Source organism: Lissotriton helveticus, chromosome 7 (assembly GCF_964261635.1).
Source record: "Lissotriton helveticus chromosome 7, aLisHel1.1, whole genome shotgun sequence".
NCBI lineage: Eukaryota > Metazoa > Chordata > Amphibia > Caudata > Salamandridae > Lissotriton > Lissotriton helveticus.
The window spans coordinates 521,411,842-521,429,609 of record NC_136068.1 but is presented as its reverse complement, the minus strand read 5'-3'; the positions used below and the strand labels follow the sequence as shown (position 1 = coordinate 521,429,609).

Below are 17,768 nucleotides of genomic sequence, written 5' to 3'. Positions count from 1 at the left end.
GCAAATAGAAAACAAGCACATGTGAGTTATGAACCACAAAGTCAATGGTAAGCAATGGGAGGAATGGATTATCAGGGAAGCTTTCCAAATGTACCCAAGATGTCTTTATCGAACCAGAGAGCTCTGCTGTATGATAGGTATTGACCTAAAATGTTTGACAAAAGCTGTTCTCTTTCCTTTGAGGAAAGTGGTTACGTCTTGACAAAGGAAACAATCACTCAAGAATTTAGCTATTGGTTAAAATGAAAACAAAAATGCATCTCTGACAATTTCGAGGCCTTATTGAATTTCAGGTCTCACTTATAGACAGCATTTAGCGGTCTACAAAATACCTCTTGTGGACCATACCAAAAACATACAGTAGGCTTAGTGTCCAGCCATTGCTTACTGTTGGTAGGCCTTCTCCTGGCTATTATTTGCTTTCCTCTTCTTGTGTTTGTACCTTTCTTGGTGTATAGCCTCTTTTTCATTATTTTGACTGGATGACTTATATCCTTCCACTGCTCAAAATAATGGGTCTGCTTTTTCATTAAGCACTCTATGAGGGTGCCTGTATTTTCTTTCTTGCTTTGTCTCATGTGCTGATTCCCCCTTTCATATTCCTACCCTTTTGTTGCTTCCCTTTAGAATGACCCCATCTGTTCCTCAATTGCTCTCCTACCGCTGATGGCACTTTAAATAAAATTGTTTAACTTTCATTGTTTTTTAGAGCTGTGCAGCTACTCTTTGCTGGGGGGCGACTTTGCGTTCCAAAAGGCGTTTTTACGCACCTCTGTTATTTCTCGCCCACACATTGTTGCTTCTTCCCTGAGAACCTGCCCAACAATTTTCTCATTTTTCTTTTGGGTCGGGGGGGGGGGGGAGGGGCAGCAACTGCAATATACTGTTGTGCCACGCTGCATTCCAAAATGAACTTTAACTCTAATTAAATGTATTATTTTAGTTACCAGTCCAAGTAGTGTTTACTATTTTAGGTTACTAAATAAAAATAATAAAATGGCGTTTCATTCTGTAGGAACGTCATCAAAGATGTGGGTGGGTATGAAATGATGTCGCTACATTATTGCATCTTTCTTGTTTCATTTTTTTTTTCAAGATGCCCCTCACCTTCGGCAAAAAGCTTTGGAGAAAGTCAGTTGACAAACAAGGCAACACCTATTTTCTGTGGCAATGCTTGTTTGTTGTGAAAGGTATTTCATTTGCACACAGTCCCAGTGAGTCAGAGGGAGCGCTGGCACAGATTTGCTTATTTACATCCGCTCGAGGCTATTTCTTGTGTCTACTGATGATCGCCTTCTGAGATTAGTGTCAGAAAGAACTTTGGCATCCTTGTCTTATCAGTGCAAGCTGCGGGGCTGATTGTGAACCCTTTGAGGTAGAATCCTTATTAATTGCAGCACACACGGGCGCCGCACTTAACATGAATACGGTCTTGGAGATGAAGGGGCTAAGAAGGTGTGAAAAAACGACAAACCTCATTATTGTGCAAATGGTCTTTTAAAGATCCGCGAAGTACTTGGGTGCGGCTGTTGGGTGCCCGAGAAGCTGTCTCAGCCTAGAGGGTCCACACATGAGGGGAGGGGAAGGGGGTGAGAGGTGGCTGAAGCTGAAGTCTCAAGCACTTTGAGCACAATGGGCTTTGCGTCTCTTCCTCTGCCTCCCGCCTGGATTTCGCGCCGCTCGCGTTTTAAAAGCAGCGGTGCGAATGGTCTGGTAGGGGTGTGCACGCGAAATCCTGGACATTGCGCGCTCCGGGTGACCACCGTGGGCGCGCGCACACGCGTGCAGCTTAGTGGGAACAGTGCTCACCTCTGTTAAAGGCTAGAAAGGGGGAGAACCCCAAAATATTGAGTCGGTCTATCTCTTTGGAAGGGTTTGGAAGCCCGATTGAGCCACTTGAATGCAGATAGTTTCCCCCCTGTTGTTTACAAATCGGAAGACCCAGCCTCTCTAGATGAGTAGTTGGTTTGGGGTAGTCTGACCTGGGAGGGGCATCTGTTGAGACAGAAAAACCACCTGCATGGTAACAGACATGCACCTTAGCTCAGAGTGCCCCAGCTGCTGGACCCCTGGTTACAAAATGGTCATGTAACATGTACTGATCATGCATGCGTACCATGACCTAGGTTTGCCTTGATGGATTGGGCTCCAGCATAGACCAGGAAAGGTGCCAAAAGCACTTCCCTCAGAATGGGTTGGGCTACTGTCTTCAACTAGAGTTATGGAATATGAGCGCTGTGGTGGCAGCGTACCCATTTGGTCAACAATAGAATAGCCCGGTTGTATTCCCTGTCAGAGGAGTGGACCCTACAAACCCTCTAAATTTGTTACTTGGTTGTATTCGCAAAACACTTGGCCTCTATTAGAGTTATGTAGTGCTGTGAAGTGCACACATGCTTGTGTGTGCTTGGACTGCATGTATGTGTGCCTCTGAGAATATGTGACTTGCAGACCCATGGGCTCCATTGTGGGAAGCACAGGGACTAGAAAACTCTAAAATGGAGGTTCAAACTGCTGACCCAGACAGGAGATGTGGATAACTGACATTCCTGAGGCTGGGATGGAGAGCTACACTTGGATGTGCACCTCAAAGGTATATTATGATTTGGGAAGGGTGCTGGGCAGAGAGACCAGAACACAGTATTTATGGTTAATGGTGGGACTGATAAGGTAAACACTACAGGAAAACAGAATCAAAAGATATGAGAGTTTTAATTCTTTTAATCTTTGAGAGGCATGTGTGGCTGTAGACTGACACCCAGGTGTGACTCTTTGTTCCATCCATGACTTAAGTTGTGGGGCCATTACCTCTGGTGCCCCCCTTCCTGAGTCAGACAGGCCCCTGGACTAAGAACAGAAGCAAGGAGTGGGCAAATCAAGGAGCCCAACACCCACAGCACAAATTTCAAAGGCCCAGTCACTAAATCACGTTTGCTTCTGTAGAGACTGTGAAAGTGGAACCTGAAAGCCCACTCATTCTTTAGAGCTTGACAAGATCACCACGACTTGAGCTACTGCAACCAGGACCAGGGATCGATGTCTGCTGGGCCCCCGGCTAGGCACGTGGGGCACCAAGATCACTTGTCCTGAGCCTGGGGCACCAGCCTGCCTGCCTACCTTGTGGGCCATCGTCTGGGGACATCGTTGGAGCTGTGTCATTGCGATGATCAGATCGCGCCCCAAGTACTTCATTCGGGCCATTGCCCAAGGGATCAAGTATAGTTGCGTAAACTATCTCCCTTCCACCCCACTGCCAGGAGAGGGTGCCTGCTTGACTTTGGGGCTGCCATCTACAACCCCATGTGTGCACCACCAAATCGAGGCAGTACCTGCTTACTTGCTGTTGATTTCCAGACAAGCCTGCTGAGAAAGATTCTGCAAGAGGAGGGCGTTCCCGCCTTCCTGCTGGACCACTGACCCCTGCCGAAGGAGTCCTTCAGCCAAATTAGTTTCCTGCATCATCAAGGGTATGCTGCCTGAAGCCAGACAACAACACTTCTGCCCCAGTGCTTAAATCACCGGAACACACACCAGAGCATTGACAGGGACTGTTACGTTGTTGTTACCATCTGGATAAGACCTCGAGCAGGAGCTCATTAAGACTTGGGAATTAAAGAACAATGTACTGCATGTGAGAACTGTGTAATAGTCCTGCAGGCGCTGGCCTCCCACACGACCTAGACGCTTCAGAACAGGGGAATGGGCTTACATGGGAAGGACTAGGGTGAACTCGCTAGAAGCGGCCCTGCAAGGAATTGTGTTGATTATTTCACTGTGGTGGATTTGGAATGTTGTGTGCAATAAATACGTGTTTTCCCATAAAACTCAGTATAGGCTGGACTGGATTTATTTATTAGGGAGGCTCGAGGGCGAGTTGAGTTGTATGGTTATGCCTACACTGGCAATCTAAATCCCCCATGAAAGCCTTGGACTGCTTGACCCATGCTACCATTGAGAGTCAAGTGTTAATGGGGGGGTAGTACTTGAACCAGTTGCTCAGAGTTCCTAATAAGCTGGACTCCAAGAGTTACAGGCCCGAATCAGAGTGTAGTTATGTGTTTTGAATCGGTATGGGAGGCCCAGGACTTTTCTAATCTACATGCATTTTGACATACCTCAACATAGAGTTCCTTAAGGGAATGGTGTTTTTAGGTGTCGCCTGACACAGCACATGAAACGTCTCTTACAAGACATATTGTTTTCTAACAGTGGGCTTAGAGACCGCCCATTGCTTGCCATTAGTAGGCTGCATTGCCCCTCTCATTTAGTTGCTTCTTATTGGTCAGTCGTCGAGGGTTCCTTCCTCTTCGTGCGTTTGTCCTTCCTTGGAGCATGGACGCATTACTTGCTTTCTTCCGCTGCTCTTTTTGTTAGAAGCTACTGTTTTCTTTGTATTTAAGCACTCAACAAGAGTTTATGTTTTTCAGTTGTCTCCCTCATGTATTTCTCCCCTTTCATGTTCCTTCTGCCCACCTGCCCTTTAGTGTCATGTTGCTTGCCCCCACTTCATTTTGTTTCTGTATTTCTTGCCCCACCCACCTTACTCCTTCCGTTGTCTTTGTTGCTTGCCTCCACCCATACTCTGCTCTTCTGTTGTCTGTGTTGAATGCCCTCATCTACCCTGCCTCCCTGCTTTGTCAGCGTGCCTACCCTATGAGCCCTCCCTCCTTCCATTGTCCATGTTGCTAGCACCTTCCGCCAACCCTCCCGCCATTGCCCATGTTTCCACTTCCATCAGCCCCACTCTGTTATCTGTGTTGTTCTTCCACCTGCCAAAACAAAATAAAGTGCTATGATGTGGCCACTGCATGTCCAAGTAATAGCCTTTTTTCACCCACACCCTCGCTGTCCATGCTGATCCCACACTCTGTATAGTCTCCCTCTTCTCTCCGTATTTCTTTCCACCCCACAATAAAATGCCAGAAGCGCGAAATGAAAGATTCTGTGATAATTATTCAAAAAAATACGTTTACACTCATTACAAGTGGGTGGCTGCAGGTGAGCGGTGAGTGATTGCTGAGTGACGAGTGGTGCGTTAATGCAGAGTGTGCAGTGGGTGAGTGTAGAGTGAGAGGCGATGAATGCAAGGTGAGAGGTGTGTGAGTGCTATGATCGAGGTTTGTGAGTAGAGTTTGTGTGTGTACGGTGAGCTGTGTCAGTGCAGCAAGATGAAAGCATCTTTCTGCTGGGTGAGCAGTGCGATATTGTGAGAGGTGTGTGAGTACTGCATAGCCAGGGCAATACAGCGAGGGCAAGGTTAGTGGTCTTATTTACTTATTTATTTTATATTCCCTATTCCGTTGTATTCACTTTCACCCTCTTCTCACCCCGCCTCACCACACTTAGAACAGGCCGCCACTGGTGTAGAAAATAATATTTTGATGAGGCAGGACTTATTTGTTCCTCCTGCTGGTATTAGAGAGAAATTCGTTGATTTAGCGCATTCAGGACATCTAGGGGTGTCTTGCACTAAAAAGATTTTGAAACAGCACTAATGGTGGCTAGGATTGGATGCAAGTGTTGTTATATGCGGATAGGTACAAAGTGTGCATACATTCTCATAAACACTGGAAGATTTCAGATGAGCCTTTACATTTGAGAGAGGGTCCACAAAGATATTTGGAAAGAAATTCTGTTGATTTTTCAGGACCATATGATTGTTTGGGTATACAAAACTGATTTTTAATTGTTGTAATTGACAATTTTTCCAAGTGGCTATATTACACCTTTGTTGAACACCCTAGTACTGAAGAAGTAATCACATTTTTGGAGGATATTTTTCAAGTGGAAGGTTTTCCCAAAATACTTATGTCAGATAATGGAGAACAGTTTGTTTCTGTTGTTGCTCCTCAAAAAGTGTGGCATTGATTCAGAGAAAGCACCACTATATTGCCCAAAAGCTATTGGTCAAGTTGAGAGGGTCAACAGATTCATTAAGGATGGCATTCAAGCTGCTTTTGCATGTTATTAAGTTCTCTCTGGACCCCATTTAAGTGATTGCCTCAATTGCCACCCAAGCCTAATACCCTTGCTGTTAAGGATTGGTTTTAGTCACAGCTTTTCCTCTCATTTACTGAATTTCCCTCAGGATGGCAGGGGGAGAAGTACCGCAAGGTCACACCCAAACTTCCCATGGCTTCTTTGTAAGCCTGAGAGTTAAAAGCTGGTCCCTGGTCGGAATGTAGTGTGCTAATCGTGTATGTTCTGATGAAGACTCACAAATCCTTTATAACAGTTCAAGCGTCAGCCGAGCGCTGTGGCCAAACCCACAGGAATCTGGAGCATGAGTCCACTGCCACCAATATATACTTGTAAGCCCCAAATGAGTGTAAGGGGCCGCAGTGGTACAAATAAATACAAGCCAAAGGCTTGTCTGAGATCAATAGAGGTGTCGGCACTGGACTTGCTACGGTGGAACCTTTCATCTGCTGCCAGATGTTGCATTTAAGGACAATGCTCTTTGGCTGTTTGGTAAGAACTAGCCACCAATAGCGATGCTTCAATAATGATACTGTAGCCGCAATCCCTGCGTTAGCTGTACCCAGACCCTCATGTGCATCTAGTGTCAGTCCCAATCTGCGATCAGTGTTTGGTATAACTCTTTCCCCACCCCTGGAACCTAGCATACAGTATGTTTTATGCATTCAACTTGTGGGGGTACTTGAGTGCAGCGCCTTTCGGCAAATGGGTGTTGTTGACATCCACCATGATGTCTCTCATACTTGAACAAGTGATTGCAGCAATGGCAGCAGTACGAACTGTTGCCTTAGTGGCTTCATCAGCCATTGAATTCCCTTCAACATGAATACCAACACACTGATGAATCCATCTATGGATAACAATAAACCTTGGCATGTATGCTTTGTTCCCAAAGCATATTATACTTGATTGTGCAACCCTTTGAATGTCAAAGTTGTTTTTGGCCCCAATAGCAAAGATATTTGTTATAGGACCAGACACTGTAGTATGAATCGCACACTATTCGTGTGAGGCATTCGGGACCCGTGCTTTGTTGTGTCATTATCAGGGCTTTTAGTTCTGCTATATGTGCTGTACAGTCCCCAAGGGCCTGAGTGTGTGTTTTTTCGGGACATAACTTTCCGTTATGCATGCGCCCCTTCACGATTGCGCATGCTGCAGAATATTATTGTTGTGTCCCTATGGCAGGCTGAATAATTAACAACAAGGGGTGGTGATGGACAGAGTCTCTGAATTAAGCAGAAAACTCTCACCCAGTCAAGAGATCAGGGCTAGATCCAACACCGTTTTTTAGCTCACTGCATCATCCCAGTTTCAGAACCTGGCTGTATGCAAATTAGTCTGTTCCTGTCCCAGTGCATGATGGGAACAGGGCAAACCAAACTACAAAGCCAATTCTTACACTGGAAAGGAAACAAGCTACCGGGGACCGGTTTCTGGCATTTCAGCCTCTTCGGCCCGGCTTGCTTGAATCCTGATGGTGCAGTGAGCAAGGGACTCATGTCTGAGCATACCCTTCCACGCTTAGGGTGGACAAAATAATTAACAACAAGGGGTGGTGATGGACAGAGTCTCTGAATTAAGCAGAAAACTCTCACCCAGTCAAGAGATCAGGGCTAGATCCAACACCGTTTTTTAGCTCACTGCATCATCCCAGTTTCAGAACCTGGCTGTATGCAAATTAGTCTGTTCCTGTCCCAGTGCATGATGGGAACAGGGCAAACCAAACTACAAAGCCAATTCTTACACTGGAAAGGAAACAAGCTACCGGGGACCGGTTTCTGGCATTTCAGCCTCTTCGGCCCGGCTTGCTTGAATCCTGATGGTGCAGTGAGCAAGGGACTCATGTCTGAGCATACCCTTCCACGCTTAGGGTGGACAAAATAATTAACAACAAGGGGTGGTGATGGACAGAGTCTCTGAATTAAGCAGAAAACTCTCACCCAGTCAAGAGATCAGGGCTAGATCCAACACCGTTTTTTAGCTCACTGCATCATCCCAGTTTCAGAACCTGGCTGTATGCAAATTAGTCTGTTCCTGTCCCAGTGCATGATGGGAACAGGGCAAACCAAACTACAAAGCCAATTCTTACACTGGAAAGGAAACAAGCTACCGGGGACCGGTTTCTGGCATTTCAGCCTCTTCGGCCCGGCTTGCTTGAATCCTGATGGTGCAGTGAGCAAGGGACTCATGTCTGAGCATACCCTTCCACGCTTAGGGTGGACAAAATAATTAACAACAAGGGGTGGTGATGGACAGAGTCTCTGAATTAAGCAGAAAACTCTCACCCAGTCAAGAGATCAGGGCTAGATCCAACACCGTTTTTTAGCTCACTGCATCATCCCAGTTTCAGAACCTGGCTGTATGCAAATTAGTCTGTTCCTGTCCCAGTGCATGATGGGAACAGGGCAAACCAAACTACAAAGCCAATTCTTACACTGGAAAGGAAACAAGCTACCGGGGACCGGTTTCTGGCATTTCAGCCTCTTCGGCCCGGCTTGCTTGAATCCTGATGGTGCAGTGAGCAAGGGACTCATGTCTGAGCATACCCTTCCACGCTTAGGGTGGACAAAATAATTAACAACAAGGGGTGGTGATGGACAGAGTCTCTGAATTAAGCAGAAAACTCTCACCCAGTCAAGAGATCAGGGCTAGATCCAACACCGTTTTTTAGCTCACTGCATCATCCCAGTTTCAGAACCTGGCTGTATGCAAATTAGTCTGTTCCTGTCCCAGTGCATGATGGGAACAGGGCAAACCAAACTACAAAGCCAATTCTTACACTGGAAAGGAAACAAGCTACCGGGGACCGGTTTCTGGCATTTCAGCCTCTTCGGCCCGGCTTGCTTGAATCCTGATGGTTGAGGGGCTGATTTTAATAGGATTTCAAAACATGGAGACTCAGCATCCCACCCAACAGGATTTCGGTATAGTGTAAGGGCTATCGCTAATGCCCAATCCTGCGTGTTTGAATGTTTAACTGATTCCGGAACGAGTTTGTAAAATGCAGGTAAAATTACAGTTTCTCCCGTTAGACAATTTATTACGAACTCAGGTGGCCAATCCTTTTCAGCCAAAGAAAAACGGTGTTGGATCTAGCCCTGATCTCTTGACTGGGTGAGAGTACTCTGCTTAATTCAGAGACTCTGTCCATCACCACCCCTTGTTGTAAATAATTTTGTCCACCCTAAGCGTGGAAGGGTATGCTCAGATGTGAGTCCCTTGCTCATTGCACCATCAGGATTCAAGCAAGCCGGGCCGAAGACGGCTGAAATGCCAGAAACCGGTCCCCGGAAGCTTGTTTCCTTCCCAGTGTAAGAATTGGCTTTTGTAGTCTGGTCTGCCCTGTTCCCATGATGCACTGGGCCAGGGACAGACTAATTTGCATACAGCCAGGTTCTGAAACTGGGATGGTGCAATGAGCTAAAAAACGGTGTTGGATCTAGCCCTGATCTCTTGACTGGGTGAGAGTACTCTGCTTAATTCAGAGACTCTGTCCATCACCACCCCTTGTTGTAAATAATTTTGTCCACCCTAAGCGTGGAAGGGTATGCTCAGATGTGAGTCCCTTGCTCATTGCACCATCAGGATTCAAGCAAGCCGGGCCGAAGACGGCTGAAATGCCAGAAACCGGTCCCCGGAAGCTTGTTTCCTTCCCAGTGTAAGAATTGGCTTTTGTAGTCTGGTCTGCCCTGTTCCCATGATGCACTGGGCCAGGGACAGACTAATTTGCATACAGCCAGGTTCTGAAACTGGGATGGTGCAATGAGCTAAAAAACGGTGTTGGATCTAGCCCTGATCTCTTGACTGGGTGAGAGTACTCTGCTTAATTCAGAGACTCTGTCCATCACCACCCCTTGTTGTAAATAATTTTGTCCACCCTAAGCGTGGAAGGGTATGCTCAGATGTGAGTCCCTTGCTCATTGCACCATCAGGATTCAAGCAAGCCGGGCCGAAGACGGCTGAAATGCCAGAAACCGGTCCCCGGAAGCTTGTTTCCTTCCCAGTGTAAGAATTGGCTTTTGTAGTCTGGTCTGCCCTGTTCCCATGATGCACTGGGCCAGGGACAGACTAATTTGCATACAGCCAGGTTCTGAAACTGGGATGGTGCAATGAGCTAAAAAACGGTGTTGGATCTAGCCCTGATCTCTTGACTGGGTGAGAGTACTCTGCTTAATTCAGAGACTCTGTCCATCACCACCCCTTGTTGTAAATAATTTTGTCCACCCTAAGCGTGGAAGGGTATGCTCAGATGTGAGTCCCTTGCTCATTGCACCATCAGGATTCAAGCAAGCCGGGCCGAAGACGGCTGAAATGCCAGAAACCGGTCCCCGGAAGCTTGTTTCCTTCCCAGTGTAAGAATTGGCTTTTGTAGTCTGGTCTGCCCTGTTCCCATGATGCACTGGGCCAGGGACAGACTAATTTGCATACAGCCAGGTTCTGAAACTGGGATGGTGCAATGAGCTAAAAAACGGTGTTGGATCTAGCCCTGATCTCTTGACTGGGTGAGAGTACTCTGCTTAATTCAGAGACTCTGTCCATCACCACCCCTTGTTGTAAATAACCTATGGCAGGCTGAGCAGATCCATCGGTATAAATGATGTATTGATATCAATCTAGAGGCATTATTTCATTTGGCAGAGGATATTCTTGTTCGTACTGCAGGAATGCTTTTGTTTGTAGTGTAGAATCGATCAAATCTATAGTCTACATCTGTTGCAGTGAAAAAGTTAGCCCATTAGATCCATCTCGGATGCAAGGCGTTAGCGTTTGGAACGCTTGCTTTGGTAAAGGCCTCTAAGGTTGATACAGGGTTAACAAAAAATATTCGCTTACCCTGAGCCAGTGCTCCCTCTCTCTCTCTCTCTCTCTTTCTCTCTCTCTCTCTCTCTACAGCAGTCTGTGCCACTGTGAGAATGTTCTCAGCCGGTGCAAAAGGCATTTCAGCATTTGTGTACAAATCTGATTTGTATGCAATTGGTACCGTATCACCCTCATTGAAAGTGATATAGGTATATCTGGTTGGTGCAGCGACTGTTTGGACCACCAGGTTCGAGTTTACACATGTGTGCAAATGTTTAGAAGCTATTATGTCAGCTTCTATGGAATGCAAAATGTTTGTATGTTCCTGTGTCCTATGATTGATTGAAAAATCAGGTCTGAAAAAATCATAGAACTGCGTTACTTGTTCTGCATAATCCAAAATGTATGTTCTGCCAACATTTAGGAATCCTAAAATGGATTGTAATCTTTTCAGAGTTGTTGAAGGTTGGAGCAGTGCACTTTTTACAAAAAAATGTGCTTCCAGGCTTATGCCTTCACTTGACAACTCGTATCCCAGAAACAGGACATCGAGGTGGGTAAATTCTGATTTTTTTTAAATCACATTTGTAACAGAAGTCAGTAAACCTGAGAATTATGTGGTTCACTCTAGTCAAGTGTTCCGTTAACTTATTGTCTGTCAAATAAATATCATCTGGATAGGACAATGGCTCCTCATCAAAATTTTGAAGGAACTCTGTCACTCTTGCTGAAAACAGCCCGGGCTGTTCTTATGCCCCTGTGGTAAATGAAAAATTGCAGCTGAGACCCTAGCGTTGAGAATGCTGTCAAGTATCTGCTTCCAGGCGCTATATTTTGGCAAACATTCCATCTGAGATATCTAATTTCTAATTTCTAATTTAAAACATTTATAGAGCGCAACATCCACCGAGCGGTTATCTATTGTTGTTTTGTATTTTTTCCATACAATGCTATTCATTAGTGTGGCACTATATTTTGTACTGCAAATGTGCATGTGGAAGTGTTCAAAATGTCTACAGTCTAGGACCAGACTGTATGAAATGTCCGCTTTCATTACGGAAAGCAAGGGATTATCCATGGGTGAGGTGCAGTTTTCTATTACACCTTGATCTTCAAGTTGATCCAGTGTTTCTCTAAATAGTTTTTTAGCTTCATGTTTAATTGGGTATTATCTCTGGGGTTGAGGGGCTGATTTTAATAGGATTTCAAAACATGGAGACTCAGCATCCCACCCAACAGGATTTCGGTATAGTGTAGGGGCTATCGCTAATGCCCAATCCTGCGTGTTTGAATGTTTAACTGATTCCGGAACGAGTTTGGAAAATGCAGGTAAAATTACAGTTTCTCCCGTTAGACAATTTATTACGAACTCAGGTGGCCAATCCTTTTCAGCCAAAGGAATATCGTACTCATAAGTCAGGTTCTCCCAAAAGAGACCTTTAACTGTCCTGGGTACGTCCCCCTCCAATTGGAGTGTAATTTTGTATAAAGAATGGGGGACACTTACCCTTGTTTTCCTGTGTTATGCTCACCCAGCGCTACCACCCCCAGATAATCCATCAGGTTCCAGTGAGCTATTGTGACCTCAGCCACGTTGTTCAGCATCATGCAGTGTCCATTCCCTGTGCAGAGGCAGAGTCCTCAGTAGCCAGGGAATGTCTTATTTTGATCCCTGCTACCTTCTTCTTTTTGAATCAAGGTTTAGGATTCTTTTCTTTGTCTTCCTTTTTGATGATGTAGTTCAAAGTGCGATGTGTCTCCGTTTTCAACTTCACATGCTCTTCAGATCTGTGCTCTGTCTGTCCACCTCTCTCTGAATGTGTATCATATAAATCCTGAAAGGAACGAGAGGAACATGTCTCAGTATCCTGATACCTGTCAGGCTTTCTAATATTATCATGGTGTCCTAAATTGTATTTTTTCTCAGTGGGTTCCTGTTGAGGAAGCCCAGCCCTTGATCATGTTTTATTTTGTCTATTCTTTTATTTATCCCACTACTTCTTGGAAGAATCGGGTGCTTGCTCGAAGTTATCCTTTTCAGAATTACCATTAACCTTTGGTTTCCCATGTATGGTCCCCAAGTTATCTCAACCCAGTGTAGTATAGGTTTCTTTAATAATTGTAGTTAATTCCTGCTCCTGCAATGCAGGAGGAAGTTCCTTTAGGCATTGGCGTACAGCCAACGCTGCTGCCTCCCCTGTTTTGTTAGTTCCAAATATAGAGGATACTGTGTCAAAGTTCCCTACCAGTTTTATCCCTAAGTCCAGGGCAGGTGCTGCCCTGTACTCATTCTGTACTTGTTTCAATACTTCAGGTAGAACTTATATTGAAGGAGTACCATGTGTTCTGGTATGAACAGCAGCGAAGACTGTACCCCAAGTGGCACAATCTTCCACAACTGGAGCCATCCCTATCGGCAAGCAGACTGTTAATATTCTGTGATTTTCCTGCAGACCCGTATGGAGAAAAACTGCTTCAAGCTTACCAATTTTCTGTGCTATCCAGAACGGAATTTGCTCCTGACTGGTAGGAACTTGTTCCATAACGGTATTCAGTGTTTGAGGGCTGATACCCATAGAAGTGAATTGTAGTTGTGCAGCCTGAGCTGTCCACACAGGTTTAACTGTAAGTGTTCGCATAATGTATTACGTGATGTTTCTGTACATTTTTACAAGATCTTTGTATAGTTTTCTTATTTCTGCTGCATTTAAATTAGCAAGATTAGCATGCTGTGTATAAGCAGCTAAGACTGCCAGGTTACTCCTTCTTTACTGAAGGGATCGAGTCTCACATTTTCTATGGTGTGGTGGAGGGCACCATCAAACCAATTTATATGTTCTTGGCAAGTTTACGGAATCTCTATGTCCACGTATGGAAAGTATTCTTCTGGTGTTTCATCTTCAATGAAAGTGTGAAACAATTGTGTGCGTGCATGGATGTGCAGCCGGGGACTTGACCCAAGAATACAATACCTCTGTTCTGAATGCCTCGTGTGCCTTGACCACAAAGGTAACGTCCCCACACGATGCCAGGGGGCGTAACGTAATAATTTCACAGTAACTGCATATCTGCAATTTTCTGTAATATTTAGTCTAACTACTTGTTCTTCAATGTCCTCAGCTTGTTAGGTCTCTGTTAAAGAAACCGGTATTTCATTAAATGAATTTATGGAGACAGAGTTAGCACAATGTGGTAGAATTTTTATCCTACAAGCTGAATAGCCTACAGCCAGTACATAGGGTATACCAACTCAGCTGAGGCACATTTCCCTTCCCACCATGGACGTCTCTGGTTTTGAGGTGAATAGCGGTCTCTGAGAAAAGCACAACTGAACTACTCAGATAGACTGTTAAATAAGAAGCCAACATTCGTTGGCGGCTCTATGTTGTGTAGTTCCTACTAATCCGTAGGATCTGCGTGTTTGTTTGGACAACATAAACTAGGGGCTTGATGCCTAGACTGATTCTGGACACCCCACAGTATATGTTGGCCTATAGACCAGCTAGCTCACAGTGCTACCGTAAGCTCCTCTAACCTTACCAGGGATTGAATAGTTTCTGGCAACCACTGAACATGACAACCCTGACCCCACAGGGATCATGGAAACAGCCACTTGTGCTTACATGTGCTCAGAGAAGTATACAATACACACAGGGATGTTTTTAATGTATTTGTCGAATCAATGTTATTCTTGTATAGAATACATGTATTGTATTACTATAGTGAAATATGAAAGTAATTTGAGTGTGTTGGGATAAGCAGTAGACAGAAGCAGATGAAGCAACAAGAGCGTAAATAGTAGATACGGTTCTACCATGGTGCTAAAAAAGTGTACAGATGCAGGCATACAGAGAAGGAAGTAATCAGGCGTACTCCTAATATGCAAAAACCTACTCTGAATGTACCTAGAGTCTGTGTAGGTCAGAAGCCAAGAACCCCCCCAAGGGACGAGGCAATCACATTACCTGGTGAGGGGGAATGTAGTAGCCCGTCTTGGTCACAAATTGGACACCCCCTCGCAGGGATGTCAGACTGCTACGATGTGAAGTCTCAGCATGCAGGTACCCCTGGTGTCAGCTGAAGTGCCTCCTCTGCTAATCTATCGGGATGCTCATTATTTATAATTGAAAGCAACCTTGCGATGTACGTGTAGATTAGCAATGTTATGGATATGTACATAGCCCTGTCACCCCGTGGATGAAGATATGATGACATTTGTACCCAGTGCATAAAGAGGTTAAGTACATGATGTTCGAGGCATCGTGATAATGTAGTACGACGCTAAATGTATAAACAAAGTAGTCTCAGAGAAACTAATCCGAAATTGCAAATATGTGCATAAGTTCAAGCTGAAAAATAGGACAGTGTAAGAAATAATACGCTTCGCTACATGGGCCTAACCTGGAATATGCGGTACAAAAGGGGGTGGTGATGGACGGAGCATCTGAATCAATCAAACACTCACACCCAGTCAAAAGATCTGGGTTTAATCCATCACCGTTCTTTAGCCCACTCTGCCACCCCAGTTCAGACATGGCTATATGCAAATCAGTCTGACCCTGTGCTTCATGGGAACAGTTCAGCCCGAACTGCCAAGCCATGTCTTCCCTGGACCGGAAACAAGCTTCCGAGGACCGGTTTCTGGCATTCCAGCTGTCTTTAGCCCGGCTTGCTTGAATCCAGTGGCAAAGTGAGCAAGGGACTCACGTCTGAGCATACCCTGCCACACTTATGGCGGCCAAAATTAGTGTGGCAGGGTATGCTCAGACGTGAGTCCCTTGCTCACTTTGCCACTGGATTCAAGCAAGCTGGGCTGAAGACGGCTGTAATGCCAGAAACCGTTCTTCGGAAGCTTGTTTCTGGTCCAGGGAAGACATGGCTTGGCAGTTCGGGCTGGACTGTTCCCATGAGTGAATGAAGCAGGACACCACACACCTTCCTTATGAAAGGAAAAAGGAGCACACACTAAATAAACTGAACAACAAATAAACCTAGTGAACCTTCATTGAATGTAAAAATATCCTGAACAGCACATCAACACAATAGGATCCCTGAATAATTAGAATGTACAAGCCCCATCCATGTCCCCTAAATTCAAGCCCAAGGAGTTCTGACAAATTTTCATTTTTTGATTTGAGTTTTATAATGCTGGTGTCCAGTGATTACACTGAACATGTTATTTTGAGAATAGAAAGGTGTGTTCCTGCCAGATGATGATGTACAATGTTGGCAAAGGTTGCAAAATGATATTTTGTGTCTTCTTTCTACTAGATAACGGCCCATATTATCTCAAAAAAAGGGAAAGGTGGGCCCTGTGTGTTCTTTAAATTATACTAACTGTGGAGCTATGTATGTGGATGAGCTGGGGATCACCTCTGTGTAAAATTCTCCAATTCAAGTCTGTTTGTGTTTTCTCTTTCAGTCCCTGTGTGTATCGCTTTTCCAGCTACTTCTCCTGTTGGCGAGTAGCTCCCCAAGCATCCAGCAATCCTCCAGCGTTTCCCAGAACGGTATGGCCAATGATAACAGCCTGTTTTGTACTCGTAAAGTAACAATGTCTAATGTTAACCTCGGTGTTTTCTCATTTTATAGTGTTATGAGAAAGGGATTCGGAGGGGAATATTTTTGTTTCGCATTTAACTTGTTCCTCTCCAAAGGAGTTCATAACCCCTGCTATAATGCAAGAGCAGAGCAAGTTTTTTTTTATTTTATTCAAGCCTGCCTTTGCAAGAACGCCTTCAAAAAATCTGCACTTGGTATCTCCAAAGTTTTCTCTTAACATGGAGGGTACTGTTTATTCCTTGGTGCTACAGTCGTGCATCTGGTGTGGGAACCACTTAGAGAGTTTCAGTCCAACAAGTCTTTTAACTGCAAAAATGATCTCAGACGCACGGTGTTGTGACTGCAAATGATCCCGATAGGTCAAAAAGTTTCAACAAAAAATTAATTCTTTATTCCAAATTCATATCTCACTAGAAACAAAACCTTGCAGCAAATGCTCAATCACTTTTGGCACGTGTTTCGGCCCCTCTTCAGGGTTTCATAGGGTAATGTCAAAAGGAGCGTTAGAGGCCATCTTATGTAATTTCACTCCATAGCCCTTATTCGTTATGGAACAATTATGTTCTAATTGTTTCAGTTAATCAAACTCAATTGTGGATCTAGTTTCAGAATTAATTTTCAAATTGAGTAAGCAATTGCTTCAGGCCTCTCTTGTTTCTTTCTATTATATACACACCACTCACATAATTAAAACAAGAATTGGCAATGCCAATAGGTCTGGCTTGAAAATAGTGTTGTATGGTAAAATGAAGCATTACAAGTAAATAGCATAGGGACGAATATGTATTTCTGTGGTAGCAAAGAACTATAGAACTATATTGGTATTGGTTAAAAGGCCATGTTACAGTAGCACTGCAAATCCAGACCTAAAACTCCATGCAGGTTAATGATTGCCCTCCTCCCATCTGTGCTGGACAGAGAAAAACAACGTAAATTATCAAGTAATCTAAGACACCTTCATAGCATTCCAGTGTCATGTGTGTGCCCCAGAAAGTTCAAGCTTCTGCAATTGGATAAATACACAAAATGTTCACAGCTGTGTAGGAAGCACACAATTTCTGCACAATCAAAACATTTACTCCTTGCTCCCAACATGTGGGCGGAGTCAAAACCCCTCTCTAGTGATGTTCACATAATTGTCTGGCAACAGCTGTGCTGTCAAGCCAGACCATAACTAATCAAATACGAAACTGTAATATTAGAATTCTCTGGATGCCAACCAAAGTAATACAGAAACAATTTAGAAGGCTCTACTGCCATCTACTGGATGAAGACTGATTCGTTAAAATAATGTAATTGCATCTGTGATGTCACAATACCTAATTGTTGCCATCTATGATAGAAATATTCTGAAGAATCAGAATTCATTCTTGCAGCAATATTTCTGAATGTTATTATTGCTAAAGCTCATTTACTTACAGAAA

At 44.5% G+C, this 17,768-nt stretch overlaps 1 protein-coding gene across 2 annotated transcripts in view; it reads left to right on the top strand.

The window, feature by feature from the left end:
* The window catches only part of LOC144768705 (microfibril-associated glycoprotein 4-like), a 676,294-nt gene that overhangs the window by 519,509 nt on the left and 139,017 nt on the right, over positions 1-17,768 (top strand). For both annotated transcript variants that reach the window (XM_078652571.1, XM_078652572.1), the window contains exon 2: positions 16,205-16,292. In XM_078652571.1, the coding sequence (XP_078508697.1) occupies positions 16,205-16,292 (88 nt within the window). The remainder of the gene's footprint in view (positions 1-16,204; positions 16,293-17,768) is intronic.